A 13,159-nucleotide genomic window follows, 5' to 3' on the forward strand; every position below is an offset into this window, starting at 1 on the left:
GTGACCAAATAAGAATGGACCTGAGCTTCCAATGGAACTTAGACAAAACCTAGCTGATTTCAGGGGAGACAGGATTTCACCTCTGGGTTTTTTTTTAATGAATGAGGAAATGCTTAATACACACTCTGACGGATGTCAGAGTTCTGTCATTGGCTTTGACAGAAACAAGCAGCATTAGGTCCAGTGTAACACAATACAAAGAAACCACTGAATGTAGAATTTCCCTGCCCTTCCAGAGTGCAGGCAAAGATTTGTAAGATCAGTTCAAAAGGCATCTTTAATCTAGTGGTATGCAACAGCTGCCTCTTGAAACTGGAAAGTATTCAAACCTTGGGCAGTTTTATGTCTGAACCGAGGAACATAAGTGAAGCAAAACTGTAATTTCAGGGTGCATAAACTTTGTGTTGAGCCTTGAAATGTGTGCAGGTGGTTGGCGGAGCACTGGACTGGGACCCAGCATTAGTGATGGGTGTGAAATTTTTGGCAAATAGACATTTCACCAACAAATTCAATTTTGGGGGGCTTTAAAACTATTCTCAAATTTAATTGAATTTGATGCATAGTTGCAGACAAAAAAAAAAAAAAAAACCATCTAAAAATTGAAAAAAGTCAAAATGTTTCATTTTAACCATTTTGAAACATTTCATTTGGACTTTTTCATGTCAAAACAGCATTTTGTTTCCAGCTATGGCCCAATTTTTAAAAAAAATCCTCCCCGCTCCTGGGTGAAAACATCTGAAAACAGAAGAATCAAAATGAAAACAAACAAACAAACAAACAAAAATGTGTAGAGTCAAACTGGCTTTGGCTAGCATCTCACCAAGTTTTTTTCTGATTTCTTTTTCAATTTGGCCCCTGAACCAAAAAAATCCATTATTTGCTCTGTCATAATCAGCTTAAATGGACTGTATCCCTGGTTTACTTTTGAACCTGTGTGACACTGGGCAAGTCAGTTCACCTGTGTTGTTGCAGAGACCCCCCCCCCCCCCCGCCCCATGCTGAGGGTATTTTCTGGGGACAATGGATCAGGCATATGGCTGATTTACACCCAGTTTATTCTGGCATACATAACCTAGGACAGCCATGAACTGGGCCCATTTTTTGTGCCATAGGGGGCACTGGTGATACACACTCTCTCTCCCAGCAGTGACACAAAGCCATAATATTGCCTGAAAGCCCACATACCATTATGGCACATGTATATTAAGGGTAGGGGTAATGTAGGATGACTGTTTATAATCTAGCTGGGGTCGGGACTCACAGCTCATGACCCCCACATAACCACATTGTGACCCCCTGAGGGGCCGCGACCCCCCCCCCCCCCCCCACTCCATGCAGCGTAGGCAACAGATTTCTGGCTTCAAGTAGTAGCATTCACTGGTACGCTTGCAACCTAGGCCGGGGCGATATTCAGCGCTCAGCTGCTTGCAGCATGATTTTGTTTTCTCTCAGGTTTGGAAATCTCACAGGCCTCATGTGACTTAGGAGATGACTTGACACATTTATAGACCAGGAAGGAAGTTGAGCAACAAGATGTTACATTGCGCTGTTCACTTTCTTTAGAGCAGCTGCCTCCCCGACACTCGAAAGGGATCAAAAATGTCTCCTCAGATACCCCCGAAATGTTGCTGCTTCAACATAAAGACTGCCACAGTCACTCTGGGCATCTACCACATGGTAAGTTACGAAATGCATGCACAGATCGGGAAGCTGTAAACGGTCAGCAATCAAAGAGTTCCCAAAGTGTTTACTTTTCTGTGTTCCCAAGAGGTGGGGGCAAGGCCGATGATTTAAGAGCGATGGACAAGAGAGGGGGAAAAAGAAACCTACTGTGCTGATAGTTTTCTGAACTAGTTTCTTGTGCCAGAGCTGATGGAAATTCACTGTACTTCCTGTTTTTCCTCTGCAGTTCATGTGTGAGCCTTTGCAAATGCAGTCGGGGCTGTGAATCAAACAGGCTTTCAGCTTAGACAGACGGATCAATTGGGTAGAGGTTATACAGTAGGATGACAACGAAAAGGGCTGTGTAAGGGTTAAAATTATGTATCTATAGAAAGGTGTGTGTGTTTGTGTGTGTGTGTTTGTGTGTGTCATAGAAAAATTAAAGCCATTCACTAGTGGGGTTTTTATAGCTAACACCTTTTAGACATTATATACCTGGTTCTCAGTTGGTTTCTCTTTGCTGGTTATGTCTTTGTACTGCTGCCGTGGCTGTCCTGAGAGGATTATTGCACTGTAGGAGGGTAGGGGAAAATCGGGAGTGGCTGAGGGGCAGGGGAGCGCTGCACCCTGGTGAACCTCAGTGACTGTAAATTATGCTTGGTGGCAAAGGTGAGAGCGGCTGCCAGGTGGCTGTAACTCACATTGAGGCTATGGCCCATTGCACAGTCAGCCTAGGATTGGGGAAGTACAAAAATGGCATCAGTTCAGATCACTTCCCAGTCGCCCTGGGCACCTGTTGAGCACAGCCACGGAGTGGGATCTCAAGAGGCTGCCCTGTTGGCCATGGGACGCTGTTTTTAGGCTTCTTGTTGCACTGGGGAGGGGTGGGGTGGCGGCACTGCAATGGGCATTCTGGTTCCTTCTCCGGAAAGGCAGTGTCACCATCCATGGGACGGGTGCGGCATTCACTCCCCTCTGTGCTGGGCCAGCACCCCTAGGCTAGTGCTGACGGGCGCGCATCTGTTTGCTGGCTTGCCAGAATCCCCAGCGCGCTGTAGCTGCATCATCCCTCCCAGCACAAACCAGCGGCTTAAAAGCAACACACTGGTCCACAGTGTATGTATGGTGTTACCCCAGTGTAGGGCCAGATCTTCAGCTGGTGTAAACTGGCGAAGCTCCATTGACGTCACCAGCTGAGATGTGACCCATGTTGTGCCGAGGGAAATCGATGTGGACGCTTGAATTGCCCCACTCACAAGATTCCATTTACAGATGGATCCGAAAGGGTTAAGAAATGAGCAATAGATTTCTATAAGCATGCCGCAGACACGAGCGGTGCGAGTTATTGATGGTAATAAGCTCATCAGGAGAAGGTGACATAGATGGTTGTAAGCAAAGCTATCGAGCTGCTGGATTCTACAGCCGCACTGGCAAAGCCAAATGTTTGAAGATGATGCCTCAGGCCCCCAAATACCCTGAGATCAGTTTAAAAATCCAGAGATTTTAAAACATAATCAATCCTGTATTCGGTTTCTTTGCCTTCTGGTTGTTGGGCCTTTAGGGTACCTACTGATCACGCTTTTTGGCTTTTCTCCACTGTCATGAGGATGCTTTTTTTTTTTAAAGCTGAAACTCACTTAATGCATGAATCCAGGAGATGTCAAAATGCAAAATTTTCCCCCCTTTTTCAACAGTTCAGTGAACACAGGGTTTTACCCTAAGGCAATTAAAGCCAGTGGGAAGATTCCCTTGGGATTTCAGTCAAGTCCAGTGTCACTTCAGGGGCCACTTTAGGATTAAAATTAAGTCCATATTTAATTGCTTGCTTTTAAAGCTGCAATTAGTGGCCCTGATGGTGGGCAGGAAACAGGTCACCACAGCAGCGTGGATCAGCATCCTTGCACTGTGCCACAATTACTGAGAAATGTAGTGCTAGGGGAGGCAGTGTGTCCTAGTGGATGGACCACTGATCTGGGACTCAGGAAACCAGGCTTCTAGTCCCAGCTCTGCCACTGGCCTGCTGGGTGACCTTGAGCAAGTCACTTCACTGCCTGGTGCCTCAGTTTCCTCATCTGTAAAATGGCGGGTAATGATACTGATCTCCTGTGTAAATCTCCAAAGATCTACTGATGAAGAGCCAGGTATTGGTATTAGATGATGAAAGAAGCCTTTTATAGAGAGTCGTTCCATATTTGATGCTACGAGTGTTCAACAAAGTTTGGGGTAAAGCAACCGAGCGTCTCCCGAGATACCAAAAAAAGGCTGAAGGGTGCTGACACTGTTGTAACCTACCTAGGCCTCTGGGTGGAGGTGGGGTTCAGAATGGCATTTGGGTTATTATTTGGGGCCAGGCTATAGCCTGCCTGCATTCAGGGAAGTAAGGGGGAATAAATTCCCCTTCCGTCCCATGCATAGGCCACCTGCATCACCAGAGCTTCCAGGCTGGGGTGGGCTGCTACTCTCTCTCTCTCCCATGCAGGTGGATGGGGAGCAGACAGGGCGGGGTGGGGAGTGGAGCGGGGCAGGGGCGCTCCCCACTTCCGTGCTAGCTGTGGTGGAGGAGGAAGTCAGCTGTGCCGAGGAATGGCTGGGGCAGTTTACTTCCCTCTTGGCACAAAGGAGCAGGGACTGAATCGTGATCCTGAGACTGTCATTCAGAAGGCTGCCACTGCGGCGTAGAGTCCTGTGTTTCTAAACTCACAGGTCGTGCCTGACACATGCGCGTTAACCCATCGCCAGGGTGCCCTGCCCTGTGTACTGTGGAGGTGGGGTGAGAGCTAGGCTACTTGGACTTGCGAGCCTCTCCTGCCATTTGCCCTCCTGCAAATTAAATGAATGGGTCCTTTTCAAGGGTGATTACATTTAAAAAACAAACCAACATGTTGAACAAACAAACAAACATTAGCTAATGAGATGCCTGGGTTTTGTGCAAGGGAGAGAAAAAAAATCTTTAAAGCTGGATGGATGCAAAAACCTGCCCAATACAGAGTATGGAGAACGTACTTAATTTCTAATAGCGTTTCTCCTCCCCGCACACACACATCTTTTTTCACAAACTCTGTGTATTTTTCCTATCTTATCTATTTTTCCCTTCTCCAGACCTGAGGAAGAGCTCTGTGAAACTCAAAAGTTTGTCCCTTACACCCACAAAGTTGGTCCACTAAAAGATATTTCCTCTCCCACCTCCTCCGTTTATCGATCTACGGCCATCCATCGATTTCTCCATCTGTGGTTACTTATAGGATGCCAATCAGTCCATAACATAATAAGAAAGTACACAACACAGTCATCCCAGCTCCTCTCTGGTTTGTATGCACCCACAGCTCTGTCACAGTGTGTCTCTTTCACACTGAGCCGTACGGAAGCTGTTTCATTGCAGAGAAGGCACTTTAAAAGGTAAAATAAGAGCACACAATTTTTCCCCCCTTTCCCATGTTTTTGATCATATATCTGCAGCCGGGCACAGGAAAAAGGGAAAGAGGATTTATAGCCTAGCAAATACTTGGATGATTTGCTGCATCAATCCTCTTCGTTTGTATCTGTAAAAATTATTGCAGTGACTGTATCCCAGTGATGAATGCTTGGTGATAGTAATGCTATCAAACACCGGTGCTGAGGCTTTGTGCCTGTGTCTTGTACTCCTGTAAATTAGATTTGTCTCACTGCTGATCTCTCCATAGACTCTGGAAATAAATCGTGCAGGCTCTCAAATGAATGGAGGGAATGAGAGCCAGAGCCCAGGCCCGGGATTAATACAGTCTGAACGGGTGCTGAGATGCAAAGCACAGAAATTCCCTGCTTCTTTTTAACACATGCCGGGATGTGTCCATTCCCCCAGGATGCACAGGCTCAAGTTATCTGACACCAGCAGCTGAACCCTTGCCTTCCACAGTGGCATAAGCCCAGCAGCTGGGATTCACTTGCCCTTAGCCCTCTGTTGGAGCTGACGGGGTGTGGCACCTTTAAGTGTGCTGCCTTTGCAGGTCTGGCTGGACGCCTGCATATTAGTCTGTGGTTCTGTCACTGTCCATTTGAATAGGGTGTGTGCTAGCCCGGGACTCTGGAGATCTGGGTGCAGTTCAGTGCTCCGGCACTGATTTCCTGTGGCACCTTGGGCAAGTCATTCATTCTCTCTGCCCCAGTTCCCCATCTGTACAGTGGGAGTAACAGCTTTGCTCTGCCTCATGGGGGGGCGGGGGTGGTGAGGCACTCAGATGCTGCGGTGATGAGGCCCACGGAAGCGGCCTAGCTGGGTAAGATCAAGGGATCCTTCACCCTTAAAATTGCATTGAGGAACTGAACGCTAAAACCAGATCACCTCAGCAATCTGCCTCCCTCTAAAGTGCTCCAACCCTCCCATCAGCCGCTGATTCCCCTCTCCTCCCCAAACTCTCTTCCCACCCCCATCTCCAGCCGGAATACTTCCTGCTGCTGGCACCCCTTCTGTGTGCCAGACCTTCATCCCCATCACCAGGAGCTCTCCCCTCCAGCGCATCCTGAAGTGGGCACTACAGAAAAAACTCCACCCAGGGAGACACTCTGCCTAGATTCCCTGGTAGATTCCACTGCTGTAGCAGTGACACAGCTCAATCGTGGGTTCTGGTTCCAGATAAGGATCCCTCTGGCAGCTGGAAACCCTTCATGGCTTCCATCTCTACCTTCCATCATTTAGCTGCCCTCCGTAGTGGGAGCTGCTGCGTCCCCTGAAAGCTAAAGCCGATCCATATGAAATGGAAGGTCTCAAGATGCCTTTGTGGCTCCTTTACTAAAAGCGTAACTAATGAAGGAGAAGCAAGGCCTAGAGCGGAAGGATGGGCTTGTGGTTAACGTGCTGATCTGCACTGGAGGTGATCTTAATTTAGTTCCCTGCTTCACTAGTGACTCCTTAGCTAAGACATGTAATTTCTCTGTGTCTCAAATCCCCATGACCAGAAAAGTGCTGGCAATGCTTCCCGTGGGAGCTCTTTAGGGTAGTGACTGTTTCTTACAATGTGTTTGCACAGCATCCAACCCATGGGGGTCTCTAGGCGATACCATAATACTAGGATATCTCTTTATTCTTCTAGGGCTCTGTCGATTCCTTCCCCACAAAGGCTGCACGTGGCTCTTCTCTTCTTTAATTTTTGCAACCATTTTCCAAATATTTCCCCCCCACTTTTCAGAGGTGCAGCTCCCCAACCCGCCCATTCACATGCAGTGGCCACTGCAATGCTGCGAGAGCAGGTAGTGTGACAGAGCCACATCTATCCGGCGGTTTCAACTGCCTCTCTTAGAGACACTTCCTTAGTCCCTACGGCTTTCGCATGCGAAATCTCATCGCCGCTCGCTTTCTCACATCGCTGCTTCTTGGAATTGGTGATTTCGAAACACAGACAGACGCTGGAAACATGAGCAAGAGTGGGAGTTCAGAGAAGACACAGCCAGGGAGGCAGGAATTCTGTCTCTCTAGATTACTCAATAACACCCTTCACTGTGGTGTTGGTGCACTTATGTTGTGGGTTCTGGACCCAGCACCGCCCCCGCTGCATGGTAATATGCTGAGCCTAGCTCTAGTGACTATACCAGCCTGTTCCTTACTTTTCCTTGGAGCAGTTCTTTAGCGCAAGGAGCAGCGGCCTAGCTTTTTGGTGTCTAAAATTCCCAGGTTCAGTCCCTGCCTATGGCTGTGGTACTTGCAGGGATAGAGCTGTGGCTCATTAGATATAAGAGCAAGCGTGACCTTATCCATGTGCAGATCCAAATGTGGGACCCCCTCTTGGAGAACGCTTCCCCACCTCCCCCAGCCGAGGTGTCTCCGTCAAACCAACCCATGAGGGGGAAATAAGAAGGGAAAAAAGCAGGTGGCTTGAACACCATAGACCTGCTACGCGTCACAGTGCTTGGGGCTCATACTCATCTGTTGGAGAATCATGCCTTGTTAAACTGAAAGATTAAGGGCTTTTACATTAAGGCCACTATAGGCTACCAGAGCAGCAAAAAGAAGCCTGAGCACAGATTGCTAAAACAGAAGGTACAACTGTGATCATCTAGCATGGCCTCAGACTAGATTATCACAACGGCTCCCATCTGGCCTTGGAATCCATGATCCTTTTACACCGCTCTGGAAGCATAAAGGGGCTTTCAAGTAATGAGACTCAAGTCCTTAATCTTTCAGTTTAGCAAGGCATGATTCTCCTCTGACATGCACTTGGTTTACACCAATATGCCTTCGCCTACACCAGTGGTTACTCCTGATTCATGCCGGAGGGAATGAGAGGAGAACCAGGACCGCTTACTCTGTGGAATCTTCCCTTCTAATAGAAATTAGAGATGAGCCTGTGTTATGAAGTTCGGATCCAGGCCCTGATTTAGTTTCGAATCCCACTTGGCATGCCCCTAGCGTTCAGGGCTGTTTGGATTTGATGAGCCCTCAGTTTAGCCAATTTGCAAAATTCCATTTTGGAACCCAGTGTGAACGCCCCTGATGTTCAGGAGGCTCAGGTCCACCGTTTCACTTTACACTTCTGTTGAGCAGAAGTCTGAAAAAGCCATTTCCTCTTATGTTCCCCTCAATAGCACTTGAAGCGTTGACCTCACACAGCAGCAACAAGGGAAGAGGAAGCTGTAAGCGGCTGTTCCATCCTCAAACACCTTGTAGCAAAGCTCGTTACAATATAGAAAAAGTAGCATCTAATGTTAGCACTCGAGGGATATTACACAGCACAAAATGATGTATCTGTGAGACAGACCAGGAGAAAACAAATACGTGGCATCTGCACAGGATTCTTTCTTCCACATATAATTTTATATCCTATTTTTCTTGAGTTCACACCAGTTGAGGCTCAGGGAATATGAGTTCAATTCCTGGCTCCTTTACAGGCTTCCTGCATGATCTTGGGGCAAGCCACTTGGTTTCTCTGCACCTCCGTTCTAAAGTGGAGACAATAATCCTTCCTTTCGCCCACTCTTTGTCTTGTGGGTTTAGACTGTAAGTTCTTCAGGGCAGGAGTAGACTCTCACACCACATAGCAAAACAGGGTCCTGATCTTGTATGGGATTTCCAGGCACTATCATGTTATAGATAAGAGTAATTTTTCTTCACACAGCTCTAGGCTTGATCGTTTCTTTATTTGCCACTGTCAGTGTTGTTTCCTGTATGCACCCAGTGCAAACCCAAGCACAAACCACAGCTATTCCTGTCTGTCATCCTCGGTAGCGTTTTTCAGGCTACACTCTCAAAATGAAAGGCAGCTATAAATATTGTGAGAAACTGTTTGCATAGAATGCATGCATTTATTTATCTTGGTGGGAGGCTATGATCATGCTTCCTGTGTCTGTCATAGGGCCCATTATCTCATGACCGGATGCAGAGAGATCTGTGAAGTCTGGCTGAGCTCTCATGGCCTGTCTCGTCCACTTCTTCTTGACAAGTCTCTGGCACTTGCCAACGCCCTGTTTAAGTTGCACGTACCTCCAGTGCTGCCTCCGGCAGCAGGAGTGTTCCAGAACATTGCCGCTTTGGGGGAACGCCACGCTGTCCTGCTGTGGGTAGAGATGGGTGGGAATTTTTCGACAAAACTGTTTTTTCATCTGAAAATGCGGATTCCTCAAAGCCGAGACATTTTGTGGGGAAGGGTGGGTTTTGACTCAACTTTCTCCCATCCTGGATGGAATTTCTGGGTCAAAGCCAGAGAGTGGCCCCGCGAAGAACCTGGAGGGCTCTGAACCCAGGTCACTCATACCCCATGTGAGTGCCAATTTCCTGCACTGCCTGATTTAGAGTGGGGACTTGAATCCAGCTGTCCCACTTGTCAGGTGAGTGCCTGAGCTACCAGGCTAGAGAGTCAGTCTCTGTCTTGCTTTCTCAAGATCTCCTGTTGGAGCTCTTCCTCTTTGTATCAATATACAGTGGGCCAGCGAGAGATCCTCTAGCCCTGTGCTTAGAAAGCTCACTGAGTCTGCAAAAGACCAGAGTTCAGATTTTTCCCTCTAAATGATGGACTTGACTCCGGTCTCCCACATTCCCAGTAAGTGCCCGACCCATCAATCCGTTCTGGGGTGAAGCTGTTGTTCTCTTGGTTTCCTCACAAGGTTTTGAATGGTCTCTGTTTTGTCCCAATGGAGAATGGGGAGGTCTTTGAAATCTGAAATAGTTTTTTAGGATGGGGAAACAATTTCCGGCCCAGCTCTGGCCATGAACAGAGCGGCTGCAGAGATGGCCAGTAAAGAAGGATTTGAGAGGGTAATAGCAAGATGGCTACAGAGAGCACACCAGGAGGTAATTTATTAACCAGAATACATAATGTACAGGGCTTAGTGTACAATGTACACTCCTGGCATATAATGTAATGTACACGCATGGCTCAGAACACATGAGGATGGCCCCACGATGAGCAGATACGCCGCATGCCAGGGTTTGCACACATATGGGTTACAGGCTGACTCCTATTTATGGAGCTCATATCGGAATCTAAATTTCTATTTTAAGAAAGCCCAGCCTCCCTCACTAGGTTTCTCACCCTGATGAATGTGAAGAAAAATCTTCCGAGTGTAACCAGTGTGGTACTTCCTCCCTGAGTCTGCCGACAGCCTGAAACAATGGTTCTGAGCGGTGTAAACCCTACAGCTCCGCCACTGGGGTGTTCTCTCTGAAAGCTAATGAGGGCACTTCCCACGTCACCTGGACTATGTCCTTGCTGGCCTTTTGGCAACAGGGCGGGGAAGGGGGATGGCAGTGAAATCTGCAGGGGCTGGGTGTTGCTACAGAGCAGGAAATGCGGAGGGAGAAAGAAGGAGAGATACAATGACAGGACCGGGGAGAGAAACAAAAAGCAGGAAAAGCAGGAAGGTGAAAGGGGAGCGTATTCTCCCACCCAGTGGTGCTGAAGGTTTCAATAAAGTGACAGACAAGTAAGAAATAATGGTAATAACTGAATAGGCTTCTGCTCCACCAAGGCCATACTGGTTTTGTGCAAACCTGTCATTAGCCTCAGCTGGAGCTCTGCTCTGCATCCTGATACCACTAGCCCACAAGTAAAAATGCCCGCTTCCCCAGGGAGTTGGATATCCCAGACACCTGCTGTGTGTAATATACAGGTGCGGCCCAGGGAACACAGCATCCAAGCACAGCACACCTGTAGAGGGATGCAGCTCTGGACTGACTGCAGGACGTTCACACTCTGCTCCAGCAGGAGTAGTAAAGGGCTGGTACGCAGGTGATCCGAAAATTCTTCTTACTGGTTGTTAGCCGGGTGAGCATCCTTTGGGATGTGGAGGCTCCTGGTTCAAATCCCAGCTCTGACTAATTTAAAGCAAGGACTCAAACCTGTTTTTCCCACATCCCATCTGAGTGCCTCAACCAGAAGGTTATTCTGTCTCTCCCGTGTTTTTTCATGCAAAAATCCCAAAGGCCTCAGCTTTGCTCCACATCAGAACAAAAACAAATTCCGAAGCCTCTGAATTTTTAACCAAATGGAATAGTTTTCTGGCCAGCCCTATGGTTGGCAGCCATCACTGGGATGGTACTTTCAAAAGTTCTCAGCCTCCTGCACCTCCCATCATGGTTAGGTTTACCTTCTGGCCAGTATTTGACAGGCCTGGCTGGTATTTTCATGGATTTGCCAGTTGTCAGAAAAATAATTTAATCTGCCGGGGTTTTTTTTTTTTTTGTGGGTCTGAAGATTTTCATTTTTACCACAATACCCTGGGGTATCGAATGTTAAAAGTTTCTGTGTCTAGCTAAAAATGCTCCAGTGTTCCCACTTCTGCAGCTTAAGAGATAACAGATCAAAACATGTGAGAGAGAGGGTTTGAGTCATGCAAGAGTGAGGAGCTGTGCGATGTTATTAATCTTATCTATATGTGTTATCTCTGTAGATACTGTAAGTGGCTGTTGAAGGGGGGGTTGCGTAGTTGCCTTTTGGTTGGGGGTTGGGCTCACGGTGGGCTTGCCTTGTGGGAAGGGGAGTGCCTTTTTTTTTGCATTTCAAAAATGGTAACCCTAAACTGAGCTGAGCTGTTTGGAAAATTCACTCACTTCTCTTTAGGCCTAAGTGGGTGCCAAGCTTTTGAAGATCTAGCCCTGAGATTTGCTAATGGACGGTGCTCTGAGTAGGACAAAAATGTTTGATGTTCAGAATAAATTCCTCATCACAGAGTCTACCGTAAGGTTGACGAGGAAGCCGAGTGTTATGGTGAAAGCACTGCACAGGGGATGACTGAGCTTGTCCCCTCTCTCTTCTGCAAATTCTCTCTGTGGCCTTGGGGAAGTCACATTGCTCTGTGCCTTGGTTTCCCCTTAGACTCTCACAGGGAAGTTTCAATCATTAACGTTCGTACGGCACTTGGAGACCTTCAGGCAGGCTGTGCCACAGGAATTCCAAGCAGTAGTTCTTTCTGGAAACTGGTTTGTTGATAGGAAATTGGCAGGCAGGCCGCATAACCGTCTCCTCTGCTTTTGTTCTTCTAGGTCATGAGTGTACTGCTCTTGATTGAATACTCGATGGAGGTGGCTACTGGGAAAGGTTACTGCAAAGCCCTGGACAAGGATTACTACGTAATCGGTAGGTTCGGTGGGTGAAGGGGAAGCCGGAGGAGATGCTGAGGGGCTGTGTTCGAGGTGGTGCATTCAATCCATGATTGTTTCTTCTTCAAAGCTTCTTCAAACCAGTTGCCAGATCCTGGCGTTCCGAACAGAGAGGCCTGAGCTGAAAACAGTCAGACCCAGATCCGAAATTTGGATTGTTTTGGTTCAGTCCATTATAAAGATAAGGGCTAGTCACCATGTTTGCCTTTCAGAGCCTGATCCAATGCCCGTTATAGTCACCTGCACTTTTTCCTTTGATTTCAGTCAGTGTTGGATCAGATCTTTGATCTGTACTCTGCAGCACACCTCACATCACAGCTTTCCTCTGCTGGTTTCTCTCCCCCAACTTCCAATGTTCTTATAACATACTCTCATAGTGCCTGCCTCATTGCACTCCTCTGATCTTTGCGGAGCAGGTGGGGGGAGGAGGGAGCTGGTTTGCATCTTGGCTTGTAGATAAAGTTCCCATTGTTTGGGCCGGAAAGGATCCATCTTGACCCTTAGAGCCCAGGGGGAGTTTTATGGGCTGGCAATTATTAAAAAAACATAACACCCACCCCCACCACTTTATTAGACAAAGCTTCTGAGCTGGTTTTAGAAAATTAGGCTCCCTCTAGGATACACACAGACAGCACTGTCACTGACATTGTGTTCATGAAAACAAATGGGGTCTCTGCAGAAGAACTCGCCCACTTCTACAATACCAGCAGAGGTGTTCTCAGCTCCCTACTGTGCAAATATGTCCTTTACCGAAGCCGAATAAACAGAGAGGCTGAAGAAATGTCACCTAGCGGTGAGAAAGGAAAGGCAAGCCCAGCTTTTGGTACACACCAGAACTCACTGTAACCAATGAGAGGAACAAGATGCAATAGAAAGGATGAGAAAACGCATCTTCACTATTTAGGGTTAACTTATTGCAAACCCATGGTCAAA

At 47.5% G+C, this 13,159-nt stretch overlaps 1 protein-coding gene across 1 annotated transcript in view; it reads left to right on the forward strand.

Moving 5' to 3' along the window:
- The first annotated feature begins 1,553 nt into the window (after nt 1-1,553).
- Nucleotides 1,554-13,159, forward strand: part of LAPTM5 (lysosomal protein transmembrane 5) — a 29,770-nt gene continuing 18,164 nt past the window's right edge. Inside the window, exons 1-2 of the mRNA XM_067530741.1 lie at nt 1,554-1,677; nt 12,110-12,203. Of these exons, the coding sequence (XP_067386842.1) occupies nt 1,600-1,677; nt 12,110-12,203 (172 nt within the window). The 5' untranslated portion in view covers nt 1,554-1,599. The remainder of the gene's footprint in view (nt 1,678-12,109; nt 12,204-13,159) is intronic.

Source organism: Emydura macquarii, unplaced genomic scaffold (genome assembly GCF_026122565.2).
Source record: "Emydura macquarii macquarii isolate MOO-44397 ecotype Brisbane River unplaced genomic scaffold, CSIRO-AGI_Emac_v2 contig_3113, whole genome shotgun sequence".
NCBI lineage: Eukaryota > Metazoa > Chordata > Testudines > Chelidae > Emydura > Emydura macquarii.